The following is a 17,962-nucleotide window of genomic DNA, read 5'->3' as shown; positions in this document are numbered from 1 at the left end:
TCAGCGGGATGGGAACCAGGAGGCGCTGGTCTGCATGGGCAAGCTGTGAAAAAGCCTTCTAGGAACAAAGAACTCTCGGAGAGGGAAGATCTGAGATTCGTAGTGCTCCCTGGTCCCGCACTGTCCGCCTTCTCCGGGGGGACGGAGGCCGCCCGTGGGCTCAGGGCCGGCTGTCGCTGCGGCCGTGGGCGCTCTCCCCGCTCCAGCGGGTCTGCGGGTCTCTGCCAGCACCGAGCACCGGCCCCGTGATCGCGCTCAGGTTTGCGGTGCATGCCTGAAACGGGTTAATCCAAAATTCGGCCCTTGGGCAGCATTTCTCGCTCTCTGTACCAGTGCGCCGCTCCTCCCGCTCAGCTCCAGCTCCAGCCGGGTGCCTGCGCTGCCGGCGCCGCCCCGCAGCCCCGAGCGGCTCGACCTCGCAGGGGCAGCGGGGCTCGGAGCTCCAGAGAGCTGTGGGAGTAGAGAAGGCAGCATAGGTTATGACCTGCCACCTTTACGTTCTGTGCACACACCCACACACCTACCATCCCTTATTCATGGTATATATATATGGCATGCATAATCACTAATAAATTAATTAACTCTTCTGTCTGGCACCGCTGGGTGCCCCCGCCCCGCGCAAGGCGCTGCCGCATTCGGCCGCCAGGGGGCGGCACGGCTGCAGACGGGAGCGCGCGGCCGTGGCCCCTCGCGGCCGCCGTAGGGCCCGCCCGGCGCCGGGCGGGGGCAGCGCGCGGTGCCACGTCCCCGTCGCGGCGCGTTTGCGGCCATGGGCGCCTCGCAGAGCATCGACATCCCCGGCGGCGGCACCGAGGGCTACCACGTCCTGCGGGTAAGGGCGGCGCGGCTCGGCCGGGCGCCCCGGACACTCAGCCTGACGGCGGCCCATGGGCGCGGGGCCTGTCCCGCCGTGGGGCCGCGCTGGAGCGGCCCGGGAGCTCCCGGGGCGGCCCCGCCGCGCTTCCCGCTCGGCCCCGGGGACGCGCTCGGGCAGCGGGGGCTGCCGGGGCTCCTGGGAGCCGTGAGGTGCGCCGGGCCCGCGCTGCCGCTCCCGGACTGGGGCAGTGTGGAGAAAGAATTGGTCCAGAATAAACAAATCCCGGGCCGGGTTGGGTCGTGCCGCCAGGCTGTGCCTCGGTGTGCCCAGGCCAGGGCTGGCGCATGGGGGGCGATGCTGGGCATGGGCAGCCTTTGGGGCGAGGCCGCCTCTCCTCCGGCAGACGCTGCTCACAGCCCGGCCCGCGAGTCTGGGCTGCGCTCCGGGCTCCCGGGATAGCGCCTCAGCCTTGGCCTGGCCGCAGCATCAGGGACTGGACCGGACCGGGCTGGAGCTGCTGCCGCTCAGGGGCGTCGGATCAGGGTGTTCGCAGGACAGCGCCTGAGGGCTGCTCCTCCAGTGAAAGTACTGCTTTTCATAGGTACATTGGTTTTGTGTGCAAAATACAAAATACCTTATTAGCAAAATACAAAATACCTTATTGTTCTTGAGGTTCTGTGAACAGCCGTCGGAAAGCCCTTCCTTTTGCTTGCAGCGAGCAGCAGACCGGCTCCCGGGTGGAATCGGTGGCTCTGGGGTGCCGGGGTTCGCTGCCGTCGGTCCCTGCCCGCAGCGCGGCGCCTTTGCCTCCATAGCCGGCTGTGAGTGCTCGCTGGGTGCCGTGCTGGGCTGGTGTGTTTGCTGCAGTTGGAGCCTTTGGGATAAGTTCTCTGCTTTTGAGAAGCACTTACTGATGTTCTGGTCAAATCCAAACATTCTGTTAAAATTTGTGTAAGGACTAAAGCCACAGTGAGTTCTTTCCTGCCTTTTAATATTAATAGAATATAAAAATCCAGCATTACTAGTTTATGTTAGTCCACTTTGTCTTCTCTTTACCCCCCACAAAAACTTTCCTGCTGGTTGGTAAAGCTGGCAGACTTTCTTTTTTTAGCATAGTACAGTGTAAATTTCATCAACTTTTTACTTTGGAGACTTGTAAAACCAGTATGTACTTTGCAGTTAGAGTATCAGTTACATCAGATTTATGAGTTCATGCTGTTTGATTAAAGCATGTTATTAAATTGAGATTAATCTCTTTTATGAAGTAGAATCTACTAATTTTTTCTTGTAATCTTGCTTGGATCTGACGCCTTTTGTTTTCATTTAGGCATTTTTTGTTGTAATGTTTTTGCTATGACCCAAAATTGTAGTGTTTGATTGCCAGTCTTTGTAAATGTAATTGAGAGGTGCACATTAAAGGAGTTGATTTCCAAGAGGACATCATTATTTGTATTAAGTGCAGGAAAGGACCTGCCTGCTGTTGTAAAAAGACTGATATCTTTATTTTTCACTGCCTTGTCTTCTTACTGATACCCTGACATGCCACAAGAATAAGTGATTACTATTTTTCTGTGGACAGACATCTTAAGCTGCATCATGATCCCAGCCTAAGAGTTATAATTTGGGATGTTTTTATTGAAATGCATGTGGCATGCATAAATGTGACTAGAATTTCTCTCTGTAGTTTTCCCAAGTTTAATTTTCCAGTTGCCATTCTGTAGTAAGCTCGTTACAGACAGCCTTGGACTTGCACTGTTAGAGGAGCTCTGCAAGTGCTTTGTCTGCAAGGACTGACCTTCAGTAGAACTTGGGGTCCAGCAGAACTGCTGTTTTGTTCTCATTTACTCTCAAGTACATTTTCCTTCTGAGCTCAGTACTCTAATGAAGTAAATGAGAATGGTAGAAGGAAAACAGCAGTAGTCTTCCAGTGTTACAGATCTAATTCAAGTAAGATCGGATTTCTTTGATAACACCAAACTTCTGTAAATAATGTAAAGTGATTGTTTAAAAGATTCCATTACCTTTGGGAAAATTAGAGAAATGTCAGAAAAAAATTTCAATTACTGGAAGAAATTGTTTGGGTAAGGCAGATAAATGAAAATATGTGTTTAATGGCCATGAAACAAAGAGATTACATTGTTCAGTGTGTCTGTAGGAGCCAAGCACAAGTTGCCAGAGGGATGAGCAGACTGAGACTGTTGCAAGTTACAGGTTTTTTACAATGGGATTTTTAGACTGTACATGCTGTCTCCCCACAAAAATAATAAAAAGTCTCTCTGCTCACTTCAAACAGGAGCAGAAATATATGCAGCAAGTGAACACTACCATCATTAGTTTTCAATGTAAGATTTGGAGATGACTTAATTTTTTTGGCTACTTCTGCTGATATTCAGTGCAGTATTGCTTTCACTGTGGGCTTTATCACCAGTGCAGTCAGAAAGGGAATTAGGAACCTTCCAGGGCTGGGGTGCTGTCAAAGGAAAAGAATTTCATCATAGGCATACTTGACAGCAGCAGTTGCTCTGGATTGCATTGTTGGTGTTCTAGTGGTGTTCTAGACATTAAAATGTAGGGTTGGGGTTTTTTTTTATTTTTGTGGTTTTTTGGGTTTGGGGGTTTTTTTGGTAAGAGGGAGAGAAAGTTGCCAAGTGTTCTGTTGCCCAAGTCTCTTCATAAGTACACCTAGCAATGAGTCATTTGTTTGAAGCAATTCTCCTCGAGTTTCCTTTAACATCAGGTGTGTGGCTGCTTAGACCAACTGGCTGACTCTGTGTATTGCTCAGTATGTGTTTGTTTCTGCTCTTCAAAACAGAATGAAGGAAAATTTTGAGTAATTTTCTTGCTCAGCAGTGTGCTCAGTTTGCCCAGGCTGATGTAATGACCTGACCGTAGATGGTGTCCCAGCATCCCAGTGGCTGGGAAATGGCCCAGTGGAAAAGCTGCTGTTTGACAGCAGCTGGACATGAGCCAGTGTGTGCCCAGGTGGCCAAGGCCAGTGGATCCCAGCCTGTGTCAGCAATGGTGTGGCCAGCAGGGCCAGGACAGTGATTGTCCTCCTGTTCTGGGCACTGGTGAGGTCACACCTGGGTGCTGTGTCCAGTTCTGGGCTCCTCAGTACAAGACAGATGTTGAAGACTCTGGAACAGGTCCAGAGAAGTTCTGGAGCACAGCTCCAGAGCTGTGAGGAGCAGCTGAGGGAGCTGGCAGTGTTCAGCCTGCAGAAGGGCAGCTCTGGGGAGGCCTCGTGGCTCTCCACAGCCCCCTGAGAGGAGGGTGCGGTGAAGTGGGGGTCACCTCTTCTCCTAGGTAACAAGGGATGAAACAAGAGGAAAGAGCCTCAGGTTACACCAGGAGAGATTCAGAGACTGGCTTTTAGGAAAGGGTGGCCAGGTATTGGAATAGGCTGCCCAGAAAAGTGGTTTAATCACCATCCCTGAAAACTTTCAGAGCACGTGTAGATGTGGCCTTTGGGTTAGATTTAATGGTGGACTTGACAGTGCTGGGTTAGTGGTTGGACTCAATGGTCATACAGGTCTTTTCCAAATGAAATTGTTGTAAGATTCTGTGTAGGAATTCTTATGTGTGAGAAATTTGTATGCTGCCATGTTACGTGGTGTTCTCCCTAAAAGATACTGGCAGCAGTGGCCAAAGTTTAGACTTCCCACTCCTGTTTGTGTGCTTCAGTTTGTTGTAATAGTGATACAAACATGTTGCATGAAGTGATCTTTTAAGGGAGGTTCACGTTTTAAAAGCTTGAGTTAAATTCTCTGTGCTAAAATAAAAGGTTATCTACATAGATAGAATCTGTTTTCTTACCAGAAACTTACAAAGCTTTTTCTTTTGAAAACTGTGTTTCATCAAGAAATTAAATTCAGTAATACAGTGTAATGTATTAAAATAAATGACAGAAATGAAAGAGATTCTACAGATCTAGCAGGAATTGCTTATATATGATACATAATGAAATTTTACTGCCAGTTATGGAGTGGGTGAAAGCAAAAAAGCCTTTCAGTATTCCTTTGCTAATAAAGTAGAATACTGGGGAGAGTTTCTTACGAGGGGAAAAAAGAAAGCCTTGGAAGTTGTGTATTTAATGCTTGAAGCTAAGTTTCTAAAAGTTTAAACACTAGTAGAAGGTAGCTGACTTTCAGAAGTGGTCAGAGCCTTCATCTGCCTCTGAAAAATGCACATTTCAGTGCCTAATTCCATTTGCAGTTGCACTGCTCTCTTGGGGCTTCGAATTGTGACCACTGTGCTGCTGAGCAGACTTCTTAAAATATGTAATGTGCAATGTATACTGTGTAGGCATAGAATGGTAGTGTTGGGAGCAGTGCTCAGCAAAGAAAAACTTCATTATTTACCAGGAGAGTCTTTTCAGGACTGCAAATTAAAATTGGTGTATTGGCCTTGAAACCTTTTTCCTGTTTAATTCTTGACAGTGAATTAAAAGTGAAATCAGTGTGTGATCTATGTGTTCAGCAGCCCTGCTGTCATCTTGGTGAGAAACTGAAGCCCTGCAGCATGGTGTGAAGCCCTTTTCTGCCCTCTGATATTCAGCATTTGACAGAGATTTTCTTAATTTGCTCTTGAAAAGGTCTGATATTGCATTGCCACAGCTTCTTTGTATTTTCTGTGCCACTGTTTGTCTCTGTTGTTAGAAAATCATGGTGTTTACCCATACAGGTCTGTGACTTGTATTTCTGAAATAACAGCTGGCTTTGAGAGAATCAGGCTTCCCAAGCTGCTGGGGATGGTATCTTGCCTGCAGTAGCACATGTTGTAAATTCTGTTACTTGGTTATTTCTCAGCAATTATTCAATTACAAAGGCAAGTTACTAAATACCTTCTTGGGGCACCCAGCAAAGCTGCATAAAGCCAAGTTGCTCAGGAGGCACAGAGTTTATATACAGATCCACGGAATCTCTATTATCTCCATCCTTAATAAAGGTGGAATAATTTGTGTCCTTGTATTTTCTAAGGTCCCTGGTTATCCTTTGCTGCTGTAGCTCCTGGAAGAGATCCTGGCACAGAGCTTGGGGCAGAGAGCTGTGCTGTGCCTTTGGCACTGTGGTGGTGAGCTGGGCAGGCAGTGCCTCAGTGAGATGGTGTGACAGAACCTGCTGGGGTCAGTGCCGTTGTCGTGCAGGGCTGAGCCCATCACTTCTTTAAGGAGGAGACTTTTCATGTGGAATGAACTCAGAATTTCTGGGAGTGCCAGGTGTGAAGAGGCTTTTCCATCAGTGAAGGTAGGCCAGGGAAATAGAAACTCTGTGACAACCTGTGCACAGCAGGATGACAGAAGGGATGCATGTCCCTGCTTCTGAGGTGTGATTGACACAAATATAAGGGTTTGATTTCTTTCAGCTACAGCTTCCTGGGAGTTTTTACATGCCCACCTAGAAATAAACCATGCAGAGGTGTTCAGGATTGTGATGGGTTTGGGGCAAGGAGTTCAATGTCTGAAGATACTTTCTGCAAACGAATCATTTGGAACTTGGAAACTCTCTCAGTCCTTTCATCAGTTTGGGGCAGAGCACAGATTTGGTATTCTAAGTAAATTATTTATCCATCCAGGAGTTTGACATTGATAGATGTCTCATTTATTGTATGTACTCCATCTTATTTCAAAAAGTTGTTCTTTGAATAGTGGCCACTCTTGGCTCAGAGTGCTCAGGATATAATTTCTTGGAGGTCATTAGGGAGGGATACTGTCAGGATGCAGGGGGTTTGTTGTGATTTTGGTATGGCTTGGTTTTTTATTTCAAAGAAATTTCATTTAGAAATGGAGGAAAATCTCTGAATGAGATGAAGCCTGGCCTTTCATAATTTCAGGGCCATGACATATATCCAGTCCCAAAAATATGATGTGTTATGCTGGATGTACTGATTTTTAATGCTGAGGTTTAACTAACACATGTTACATCTTTTTCCCCAGAAACTGTTTTCCCAGAAAGTTCTGAAACCATCTGCTGATTTAATTTTGGTATAAAGCCTGCATGTCAGGTTCATTAAAAACACAAACTGTAAGTTCCTGTATGACCTGTGCAATAGATGGTGGAATAAGAGAGAGAGAGGTTACTGGAGTATTTCCATGTCACTTCTCTAAACTGAGGCAAGAACAACAAACAGCATAAACTCATCCTACAATCACTACTCAAACCCAGGAAAGGAGAGGATGTCTTGAATTGCTTGATTACAAGAGAAACTGCAAGTCTGAGGATACCATTATCAATTATGTCTATAGGAAAGCAGAGGTTTTTATTCTCCTTTCACAAAACTGTTTAACCTCTCTTTGACCAGGAGGTCTCAAGTATTCAACATAGTAAGTAAATGCTTTCTGCATTTGGGAAAAATAATTCATATAGTGAATTTTAGTCTCTGTCTCTTTTCTCCTAAGCTAAAACTTCTGTTTGTAGAGGCTGTCCTCAGGTAGCCATACATTATTGCAAGTTTGAAGAAACAGTCCACAATGGCAAAGCCACATCCACAATGTGCTGGAAGCAGGGTGTCTGCCCCATGCAGCTTGGCTTATACTTTTACCTTACTAGCTGGTGCCCAGTTTGGTGTCTGGTCTCTGGCTGTCCTTGGTGAGAGGCATGTGGAACAGACAGGGTGAGGGAGTAACATGGAGGCAATAGTTTGGGTCTGGTTAGAGGGACTGCAGGATATTCACTCCAGTGACTGGGAGATGTGCCTCCATATGCTTAATTCTTGGAGAGAGAGAATAGCTGTACCCCAGCCGTGGGGCATTATTTCCAAGGAGCATACAGACATCTTGAGGAGGCACTTTTAAAGACACACTTCAAATCCTAGTTAGAAATATAAATGTGGACTTTGGGGATGTTATTGTTGCCTCAGTGATTCTTATTACTTTGGCATGTTGTTGATTTCGTACTTTTTTGCTGCTTTGCAAATTTTGGACAGCAATCAATGTGTGTGTGATGTGACTCTGGAATTACTCGTTCCAGACTTAGGTTGTGTGACTAATGTTGTAAACTTTGGGCATCTGTTACCCACAAGTAATCTGAGATTTTTCCAAGCTCTGATTTATGAACATGTTGGGCAAAGATAAATAAAATTCTAGAAGAACAGTTTTATTAGTAATCAAGCACTTTTAAAATTCCATATTAGAATATTTTGTTCTAGATAGGTCATGTTAAGAAAATTCAGTTCCTGCAGAATCAGGCCAGTATTGAACAATCAAATACATTTTTACCACTTCTGTCAGGTAGAATAACATGTAATGTAAGGAACCACACTGTAAAGGGTAATGTTTTTTAGATCTTTTTGAAAGGTGATTGTAGTACATAAAAGAAAAAGCCAGTGGGTAAAATGAATCAGCTTCCATGCAGAAAAAGTGTCCTTACCAAAAAAGCTGTAGGAAAAATCTGACAGCCATGTTAGAGTTACTTTTCATTGTCAGCAATGCAAGCAATAGTGAAAAAATAACATTGGCAAAATGTCTCTCAGTTGTTCCATTTGGAATTAAAAGCATGCTTTTAGCTTCTGGGAGTAATGTGTATCCAAAACTTGGGCCTTGTCTTAGTGGAGTAGTTGAATTATCTGAGCTGCCGTGGCTGCAGAATTGCATGTCCCTTTTCCTGCAGCCTGAAGGTGTGTTAATGAAATCTGGTTGTACAGGTGCCCTCTGTGTCTCAAGAATGTCACCGGGTGTTTAATCACAAGATAACAGCCTGTGCTTACAGATGTGACTCTCCTGTTCCTTTAGGAAGCATAAGATAAAAAGCAAGGTCCAATGTTGGTACTGCTATGGAAAGATGGTACTTTTTAACCAACCTTTTCAGAATTGATTAACCTTGTCTTTTCACTATAATCTCCTTTCTTGAAACAAATGCAGCTTATCTGATGCAACTGATAAGCATTGCTTTTCCCAGGGAGTGCCTACTGCTGTGTCATTCCTCAATATATAAATGACTAATTCTTTTGAAATATCTGTATTTTTTTAAGGGAGGGAGTTTTTGGTTCTATAGATTATATGATTATATTTGAATATTTTAAAATTATATGTACAAACATTAGTAGCTTCTAGAACTACAGCTGGCAAAAGTAGAAATATAATTCTAATCTGTGAATCAGCATTGAAACACTTTTACTAAATTCTTATTTAACTTTGTTAGGTACAAGAAAACTCACCAGGGCATAGAGCTGGATTGGAGCCATTCTTTGATTTCATCGTGTCCATTAACGGTTCAAGATTGGTAAGTGTGTTGCTATTTTATAACTTTTAATATAAACAATGGCTTGAGAATATGATCTTTATAGGTAAGCCAATGAATTTGTTTTATTTAAATGTATATAAAATATTTCTTCATACTTTAAAATGAGGAAGGCAAACTGCATCAGGAGTTGAATACCCTGTAGGAACTGTTCTGTCGGGTTTAGCTGGAGGATAAGACAGACTTGCTCTCTGCAGACATCTACACCAAGACAGAATTGCCTGCTGATCACCTCTCATGGCTCATGCTAGTGCCCTCCTAGTTCTGTTTGCTTCCATGAGAACCCACAAACTTCCCACAGTCCAAACAGCTGAGTGAAAAGCTGCTGCCAGAGCTGCTGGCTGGGCAGGAGGCATGGGGGGAGCTCCAAGCAGAGCTATCATCACAGCAGTGGAAAAAACCAGCTGTGGGAAGCTCTGTGCCAGTATGCCTGCATTCAAGAAAGCCTCTGAACCAGCTGGAGTGCTTTCCTTTTGGAAAGTATGACCTGTTGCTGTGAAGTCCCAGGGGTTTTCCAGAGTTATATTCTAGAATTATGAAGGGACTGGAAACCTGTTACAAAGCAGCTGTTAATCCATGTTCTGGTAATGTGCAGTGTAGCACCTTTGGAATACAAGTGTTGCTGTAGAACTGAATGCTTGGTCTGTCAAACACTGACCCAAACTCTGTTTTAAACATTTGCAGAATAAAGACAATGACACTCTCAAGGACCTGCTGAAAGCAAACGTTGAAAAACCTGTCAAAATGCTTGTGTACAGTAGCAAAACACTGGAACTGAGAGAGACATCTGTAACCCCCAGCAACATGTGGGGTGGGCAGGGCCTGCTGGGAGTGAGCATTCGCTTCTGCAGCTTTGATGGGGCCAATGAAAACGTCTGGCACGTCTTGGTACGTATGGACTGGGAAATGTTCTCAGTACTGGTGTTTCTGTCTTCCTGTTGAAAAACAACTTGATGGGATGGGCAAGTTAACAAGTCATGAGATCAAGGTGGTCTCATTAATCAGGCTGGCTTTGATTGATTTTGGGTTTGGAAAGACTTTTGAACCTTCCGTCAGGCTTTGAGAATTCTGTACAAACTCATTTCCCACACAAATGTATATTTGTGGCTGTATTGTCAAGTCTTGTATTTCAATGAATGGGTTTGTACAATGCTCAGAGATACTGTATTTGGTACAACACCAGAACCATATAGAAAGGGGCTGCCATAAGCCAGTGTTTCATTAGTTTGTTACTGTGTTGAAAACTTGACTAGTTTGTGTGACACAGAGCTTGTGTGAAGTGCATATCTGTCTGTCCTGCTATGCCCTGACACTTACATCGTGGTTTGTAACTTTCCATCTTAAAACTAGGAGGTGGAGCCAAATTCTCCTGCTGCATTAGCTGGACTTAGACCTCATAGTGACTATATCATTGGAGCAGATACTGTCATGAATGAGGTAAGTATAAAATATAAGGTCTTTATTTTTAAAAACTAAAAACCCAATTGTACCAGGGCAGTTTGAAACAGCCCTGGCTCTGTCGCTGTTCAGTGTGAATGGAAATCAGATGCAAAGAGGAAGGAGCTCTGGCATGGTGCCTCTTCTTAAAGGCAATCCTGGAAATAAGAACTGCTCTTAAATATCTTCATGATATATCAGATACAAACTTTTGTACTCTAAAATTAATATTTTGCATAGCAGATTTGAAATCTGGGCTGTGCCACGTGTTCTGAGTTGTGCTAGCAAAACACATTTTAAAGTTGGCCTTTTGATAAAACATCAGCACTGTAAAAACTGCAGCGTGGCTGTTACCAGAGTCCATTACAGAAAGTCAGGACCAGGATGATCTAATGCCAAATGATAAAATAAGGACAAGAAAGCCCTTACTCATTTTTCTCTTTTTGCAGTCTGAAGATCTCTTTTCCCTTATTGAAACACATGAAGCAAAGCCATTAAAACTTTATGTGTACAACACAGACACAGATAATTGTCGGGAAGTGGTGATTACTCCAAATTCTGCCTGGGGTGGAGAAGGCAGGTAAGGAGCCAATGTGTTACAGGGGAATGAGGCAACTTTCTTATAGCACCAGCCTGAAAACTGCTGGATTTAACTTCTCCACAAAGACAAGGAAAGAGTGCTGTTATATCAAAAGCATTTCTCCTCAAATTATATATTTACTTGAAATTCAGACACCCTTACTAATGAGAGGGGTGTAAATCAGTAAATTAGCTAGTGCATAAAGTGCAATGGTTCTTTCTGCAATAAATTCCAAATAGTCATTAGCTTGTGGTACATCCTTGAAGCCAGAACACAGCACTGCAAGTAACAACAGAGAGTTGAATTCCAAGCTGTATATAGCCTGATAAAGCTGCTTGATTTAAATAATAATGAATTTTATTTTGTGTTGAGTATTTATTGCTAAAACTAAAGATTTTCTTTTCAATTGTTTTGTATTGATTATTTCTCCATAAAAAGTGAGGCAACATGAGGGCAGGAGAGGAAGGTTGTACAGCATTTACCTTGAAGCTTGGTGGTCTTGAGTTGTTCATGTGTTGCTTGCTGTAGTCTGTAGCTGTAAAGTCACTTACCTGACTTAAAAATCTTCCTTTTTTAAAAGCCTAGGATGTGGCATTGGTTATGGATATTTGCATAGGATACCTACTCGCCCATTTGAAGAGGGAAAGAAGATTTCTCTCCCAGGGCAGTTGCCCAGTGCATCTCTCAGTCCCCTCAAAGATGGTTTCACAGAGGTGAGTTGTGATCCCTCTCCTTTGCCTTGGTAAAAATGGATGATGATTTTATTGCTTTGCTGCCTCTCTTGGTTCATGTAGAAACAAACCCTAATGGTGCAACTTCCTTTTCTCTTTCAATAAGGTTCAGCTATCATCAGTCAATCCCTCAAGCACCCTCCCTCCTGGGTCAGCAGGCCTTGAGCAGAGTCTCTCGGGACTTTCTATTAGCTCACCTTCAACTACTGTCAGTAATGTTCTCAGCACAGGTTGGTATTGTAAGGCACTGACCTGAAGTGCATGGCTTTTTTGACTTTTTGTTCTCACAGATGTTTCTAATTAATTGAATAGAAGGCAGAAGAGAGAATAAAACTTTCTCCTAAATTTTTCTCAACAAAAAGGTTGATGTACTGGATTTGTGCCTTACTTGCTCACAAAATAGTTTCAAACAACTTCTATTAAAAATACCACATGTATTACTTAGAATACTATTTGGCTTATCAGCATTTTAATGTTAAGGCAAATAGTAATTCTCCTGTGAGCAATTATTTATTTGTACTCCTTAGGGAAAGAAGATGAAGTGTTGTATGCTTAAAATCAATATTGTTTCCCACCAGGTGTTCCAACAGTCCCATTATTACCACCACAAGTCAGTCAGTCCCTTACCTCTGTGCCACCAGTTAACCCAGCAACTACATTACCAGGTGAGTAGGTAAAATTTCTGAAAACATTTCTGAAACAAAAATCTTACAGGAGCAGGGGAAGAGAGCTGCCTTTCCCACTGCTTTTTGGGGAAGGTATAACTTCATACAACTTATGCATTTCATGTAAGATCCCTCTTTATGCACCCTCTACAGTGTGAAGAACTGTTTTTCTTGGAGTATGTTCACAGCATGTCTGTAGCACAGAGGGTGACCTGGCAACAAGAGTTACCAGTTTACCTTTTAGGGTTCCCTGCACAGTGGATGCAGTATTCAGGATTTCTCGGGAATGTTTTGCTTTGTTATTTGCAACATTTTAGGAAACCCATTTTTAAATACTCAGCTTGATCACTATTCTAGTATGAATACAGGGCTGACAATATAGAATTCATGTTGCAGTTACTGTTTCTGAATTATATAGGAATTTAAACTGGCATAATACAGTAAGAGTCTTTCTACAGTGTGGTTGTTTCCTGATAATAATGAACATTTCAAACACTGCTATTCCAGAAGTATTCACAAGGGGTAAAATGAGGATTGTATAGGATTTTGCTGTGGCATTGGTGTGCTGGTGCAGGACTCAATTGTGCCTTCCAGGACACTGAAGGAGTTGTATTTTATGTTTTGCTTGTTATGAGACAAGTAGATGAAGATGTATCCATTACATAACGCTTGGAGGAACAGCCTCCAACACAGAAAGGTGTGCAGTAGAGCTCAGTGCATGCAAACAAGGGCAGAGAACTCTCACAGAAGCTGAACTTGTTAGTAGTTTTCTATTTTATCTAGGAAGAAAAAGATTATTGTCCTTTTCTTCCCCAGGTGCCTAATCCATCCCTTCCCTAAACTCTGCAAATATGAGGTTTCTGTTCGCCTTTTTCTCTGAATAGTATCATTGCTTTCTTAAAAGCAAATTAGAATATTTCTTGCAATTTGCAGGGGTGTAATAGTGAAATTGTTCTTACTAAATATACTGGAGGCTTAAAATTTCAGTGAATTTGTATGAAGTTCAGCTTTTTTCAGTTTAAAAAAAAATAAAAACACACAACAAAAAACTAGAACAAATTTGCATGTAGCTGACCTGAAAGCTGTTTGAATCAGATTATGTCAATTCATTATAGGAAATGAATTCATGGGTAGGTAAAGATGACTGAGTTTCAATCAAAATCTCTGTACAGTCACCTTGCTTTAAGACTTTTCTCCTCTCTATCTTCACACTGCCGTATCAACAATTTATTTCTGAATTATCCTTTTCTGAAATAAACACAAAGTACAAATAGAGCCCTTGTCCCAGAAAGGAAGCTCTTCTAAAGTGGAAAATTCAGGAGCAGAAGGATGTTCCATAGCAAACACAGTGATGGAAGGGCATGTGTTGCATTCATTGTATGTTTCTCTTCTACTTTCAGTCCTTTCTGACTTTGAAAGTTCCTTTGTCTTGCCTTTTGATGTACATTTTTGTGATTAACTTTAGTTATTAACTAAGTAGAAAAGACTGATAATAGAGTGATCAAGATTAGGGATCAAGGGATACTGTGTATTTAATCATATTATTATTGTTTGCCACTCAAATTGGGAATGGAGAACTTCTGGTATAGTGCTGTGTTGAAACAACTACATTTGAAAGCTGAACTTGGAATGCAAGCCTTCTAATTCTGAAATAAGAAAAATCTGAAAAGTTTGGGATTATGTATTTGCTAGTCCAGATTTCAGTAGGTATCTCTTCTCACTGTGCAACTTAAAATCTGAAATTCAGGTGAATTTGCATTCTTCCATGTAAAAATTATGATAAAGATTTAAAGCATGTTTTAAATTACCAACAAGGTCTAAGAAACAGTTAGAAAAAGACAATTTTAAGTTTTCAGCTGTAACTGTTCCACTCTTCTCTTAGGTCTGATGCCATTACCAGCTGGGCTTCCTAACCTGACTGATCTGTCCAAACTTAATTTACCTGCACCACAGATTGTTCCAGAAATGATACAGCCTGGTATGTGCTTCTGCAAACTGAAACTGTAATTAGAGTTATCCTTGACAGTCTGATGTAGACCCATTGGGGGGAGTCCTGAAGGGGATAAATTAAATGTTTGCCTCAGATGGGAGTGGATGTTAGTGCCCAGATCAGGTAGATGAGGAATATCTCTTTAGATAAACTAATTCTAAACCTGCATCTGTGTTTAGATGTTGCGGTTTTTTACTACCTGATTTATATCTTGGAAGAGATTGCACCAGAAGTGGACATATATTATTTTTGGGTAAAAGAAAATGTGAAGTGTTTCCTTGTAAGATAGATGAGGAGATTGGAGCTCCCTGAACTGAATGCCAGAATTATGAACAAATGTGAGATTTATAGTTTTGAATTCAGCAGAACTGCTGAAGGTGCTCATGGAGCAAGGAAAAAGATATTGGAAGCTTGTGCGTAATATGGTTTTTGTTAACTTCTTGTTTCTGACAGTTTCAGTGAAGGCCAGACAATCACAGTCACAGTGTTAATGCATTAAGTGCCTAGTCTTCTGGGGAGGTGCAAGAAACCTTGAATTTACTCTGATTCTTCAGTTCTGAAATCTGAAAAGTGTCAGGCTTGAAATGAGCCTGCTGAGTCAGTGCTGCACAAACACCATTTGAGCTGTCTGTGCTGTGCAGCCGCTCACTGTGGTTTTTTCCCCCTTTTTTTCTCTTTAGGTTTGCAACCCCTTCCCCCCTTGCCACCTCTGCATCTGATGGGAATAACGCCTCTGGCCATGCCACCCAAGTGTGTTCCTGTGCTTCCTTTGGTCACAGAGGCATCCACTGTGCCTACAGATTTGCTTCCCTCTATTCCTCAAGCTGGAAGCTTCTCCGTCAACCCTGGCACTCCTGAAAATGTAGAGGAGACCTCTGCACTCACCTTGGATAGTGCTGCTCCAACTTCCAGGGCAACTATTGTTGACAGATCAAATGAATCCTCTTCAGCTAATGAAAAAACAGCTGGAATCACAGATACACAAGCTTCTGAATCATAACTCCAGATCACTCTATTGGATTGGCTTGGTATTTATTTAGCCATGGGATACATATTTGAAAAGCAAGCTATCATTAATTTCATACTAGTTTGTACTTAATCTTTAGAAATCCTGTAAATAATATGGAGGTATAATAAAAATAAAAGGGGATTTATAAAGTGTGGGGGGGAGGAAGAACTTGTATGTTACCAAAAAAAGTCAAGGTGGTAAATAGAGTTCCACTGCCAAACTCTGAGGTATGTGTTTTTAATAGAGGCTGACAGCCTTACCCTGCTAGGCTTGTCCTCGCTTATAATTAGCAATTTTTGCTTCTGACAGAAATGAAGCGGGTCGTGCGTGTGACATTTACGTACCATAGTTCTTGTTCTTTGCAAGTATCTTGTTTCTACAGTGGGGATGAGAATGTTTAGTCTGAGTTGTGAATTTTAACGCTGCAAAACTTCCACCTGAAGATATTTCTGTTAAAATTGCTGAGTGGCCTGTTAACTGACATGTTGTTATTCAGCTTGTACACAAACCTTTGTCTTTAAGCTCTTGAGAGATGCTCCAGCCCTGTTTCGTGACCACTGCTGCGTTGTTCCATACGCCCACTGTAACATGGCATCTGGAAGGGAATACGTGGAATGTTAAATGTAGCACACAATTTGGCACTTCATGACTACTGTAAGGTGAATTAATGGATTAAGCATACATATAGCAATAAATTCCTGGAATTTTATTCTTTGTGTGACAAAATAGCTTTTTTTTTTTAATTCTTTAAATCTCATTTTTCTTAGCTTAGCTCTCTTGAGCACAGATCTGTGAAAAGGCTCCCTTTCCAGAGGAATGGATCCAAGAGGGAATGCCAGACATCTTAATGGCAGGCAGGATCAGCACTTGTGTTAAATCCATTGCAGCAATGAGTCATTAAATCTGCCTCCATATGATTCATACTTGGCTTTTTAAATTCATATTTAGGACAAAAATTGCAGATTAGCTGTAGATTATACACTTGTAGAAACTGTTACGTGCACTGTATTCCAGGTGATAGCATTTGCCTTTGTTATTGGGTACAGTTGATGAGGAAAACTCTTGTGTACCACTCCAGTCCTTCTGTATTCCTGGGATTTCATTTATATGTGGTTGCTACAGGCATATGCAAACTTACCCATATCCTCAGCAGGCTTGAGCTGAAGTCTGTCTCAACAGCTGTGTAATTAATTTTGGCAATGTAGCTTGCCTGAGCAGTGTTTGGAACAGTAGCTGCATCTGCCTTCTGATCGTAGTCATAATGTCTCAAATAATTTGTTCAAGTGGAAGCCTTATCTAATACCTGTTGTCCTGTCTTAGCTTTATCACCTAAGTATTTGTCTTTCCTCTGCCCCACTGCTGCACATTTCTCATCATCTGTTATGGCAAAAGCTCATGTCAAAGACAGACCCCAAATACTTCTTCATACTGTAAGCAGTTTCTTTTCTCAGCTGCTTGGAGTGTGAAATCCCTCTGCCTTGCTAAGTAGGGCACTTGCTGGTTCTCAGAATGTATTTTATTTACCTTTGTAAATCCAGTGTCGTATACCTCAGAATTAAACCTTGACATGAGAAGAAGGATGTTCCTCTTTTCTTTCCTCTGGCAGAGAAAGTATGTTGGTATCAAGCTTCATTGAGCCTCACAGGTCTGACAGCCTTTCCTGCAACTTTGTTCCAACACACTTCCAACGCAAGAAGAGTAAAAATATGTTTATCACAAACCAAATTTAGAGCAGTTGCTGATTGTAATCAGATGTTTTTAACTAGAGTCCTTGGGTAGATGGTTTTTTTCTTGCAGTATGGCACAGTGTTCTCTGGCATGATTCTATGCTTTGCAACAGCAAGCTGCAAACTTTCATAGGTCTTGTGCACTTGTCTCTAGTAGCAGACAAAAGAAGATGCTTAGTCTGAAGTTTAACATTTCTGTTAGCTATTTTAAGTCCCTTGTTGCTGACTATATATCCAGTCTTTTGACAGCTACAAGAGCAGTGGAATTAAGGCAGTGTTACCATCAGCAATTCTGCTGAAGAAAATGTGACTTCAGATTTGGAGATGATTCAGTGGTGCAGATTTAAGCTGTAATCTCTTAGCTAAAAAGTCATGAACATTGGGAAGTTGAACATTTACTACTTAAAATGAAAACACAGGCCTTAAAGTCATACTGCTCTACTCTGCCCCTCTTTAATTCCCTCAACTTGATGTGATGAAATTTTACCTTAATCACTTCTGTCTCTTAATTACTTGATTTTCCCACCAAAAAGAGAGACTATGGAGGAATAGGAACTTAAGATACACCAAAGGACTGACAGCTGATGTAACCTTATTTTCATGAGTTCATATATTCAGCTGTTAATGAACAGTTAGGAACAGGCACATTAGCTTTATTTAAAGCACTGACACATGGAGTTCTTTAACAAGTCCTGACAGCAGATGAAAATAGATGTACCATGAACATCCCCAGCCTTGCATGTAATTAAAAATTATTTACATGTGTATG

The 17,962-nt window shown here is 42.3% G+C and overlaps 1 protein-coding gene across 1 annotated transcript; it reads left to right on the top strand.

Moving 5' to 3' along the window:
- The first annotated feature begins 675 nt into the window (after positions 1-675).
- On the top strand, positions 676-16,175 carry GORASP2 (golgi reassembly stacking protein 2). Its single transcript, XM_074548510.1, has 10 exons — positions 676-832; positions 8,956-9,036; positions 9,739-9,942; positions 10,405-10,491; positions 10,941-11,071; positions 11,652-11,784; positions 11,909-12,032; positions 12,381-12,467; positions 14,350-14,445; positions 15,138-16,175. Exons 1-10 carry the CDS (start codon positions 770-772, stop codon positions 15,455-15,457), a joined length of 1,326 nt encoding a protein of 441 aa, XP_074404611.1. The 5' UTR covers positions 676-769; the 3' UTR covers positions 15,458-16,175.
- The last annotated feature ends 1,787 nt before the right edge of the window (positions 16,176-17,962 follow it).

This window comes from Zonotrichia albicollis, chromosome 10 (genome assembly GCF_047830755.1).
Source record: "Zonotrichia albicollis isolate bZonAlb1 chromosome 10, bZonAlb1.hap1, whole genome shotgun sequence".
NCBI lineage: Eukaryota > Metazoa > Chordata > Aves > Passeriformes > Passerellidae > Zonotrichia > Zonotrichia albicollis.
Note: the sequence above shows the minus strand (reverse complement) of the source record. Positions and strands in the feature narration are given on the sequence as shown.

Bases quoted from the DNA above. Each gene is read 5' to 3' on its own strand.
- GORASP2 (XM_074548510.1), top strand. From the start codon at position 770: ATGGGCGCCTCGCAGAGCATCGACATCCCCGGCGGCGGCACCGAGGGC. The intron at 9,943-10,404 runs GTACGTATGGAC...TCTTAAAACTAG, and splicing joins AAAACGTCTGGCACGTCTTG to GAGGTGGAGCCAAATTCTCC. The intron at 12,468-14,349 runs GTGAGTAGGTAA...CTCTTCTCTTAG, and splicing joins CCCAGCAACTACATTACCAG to GTCTGATGCCATTACCAGCT.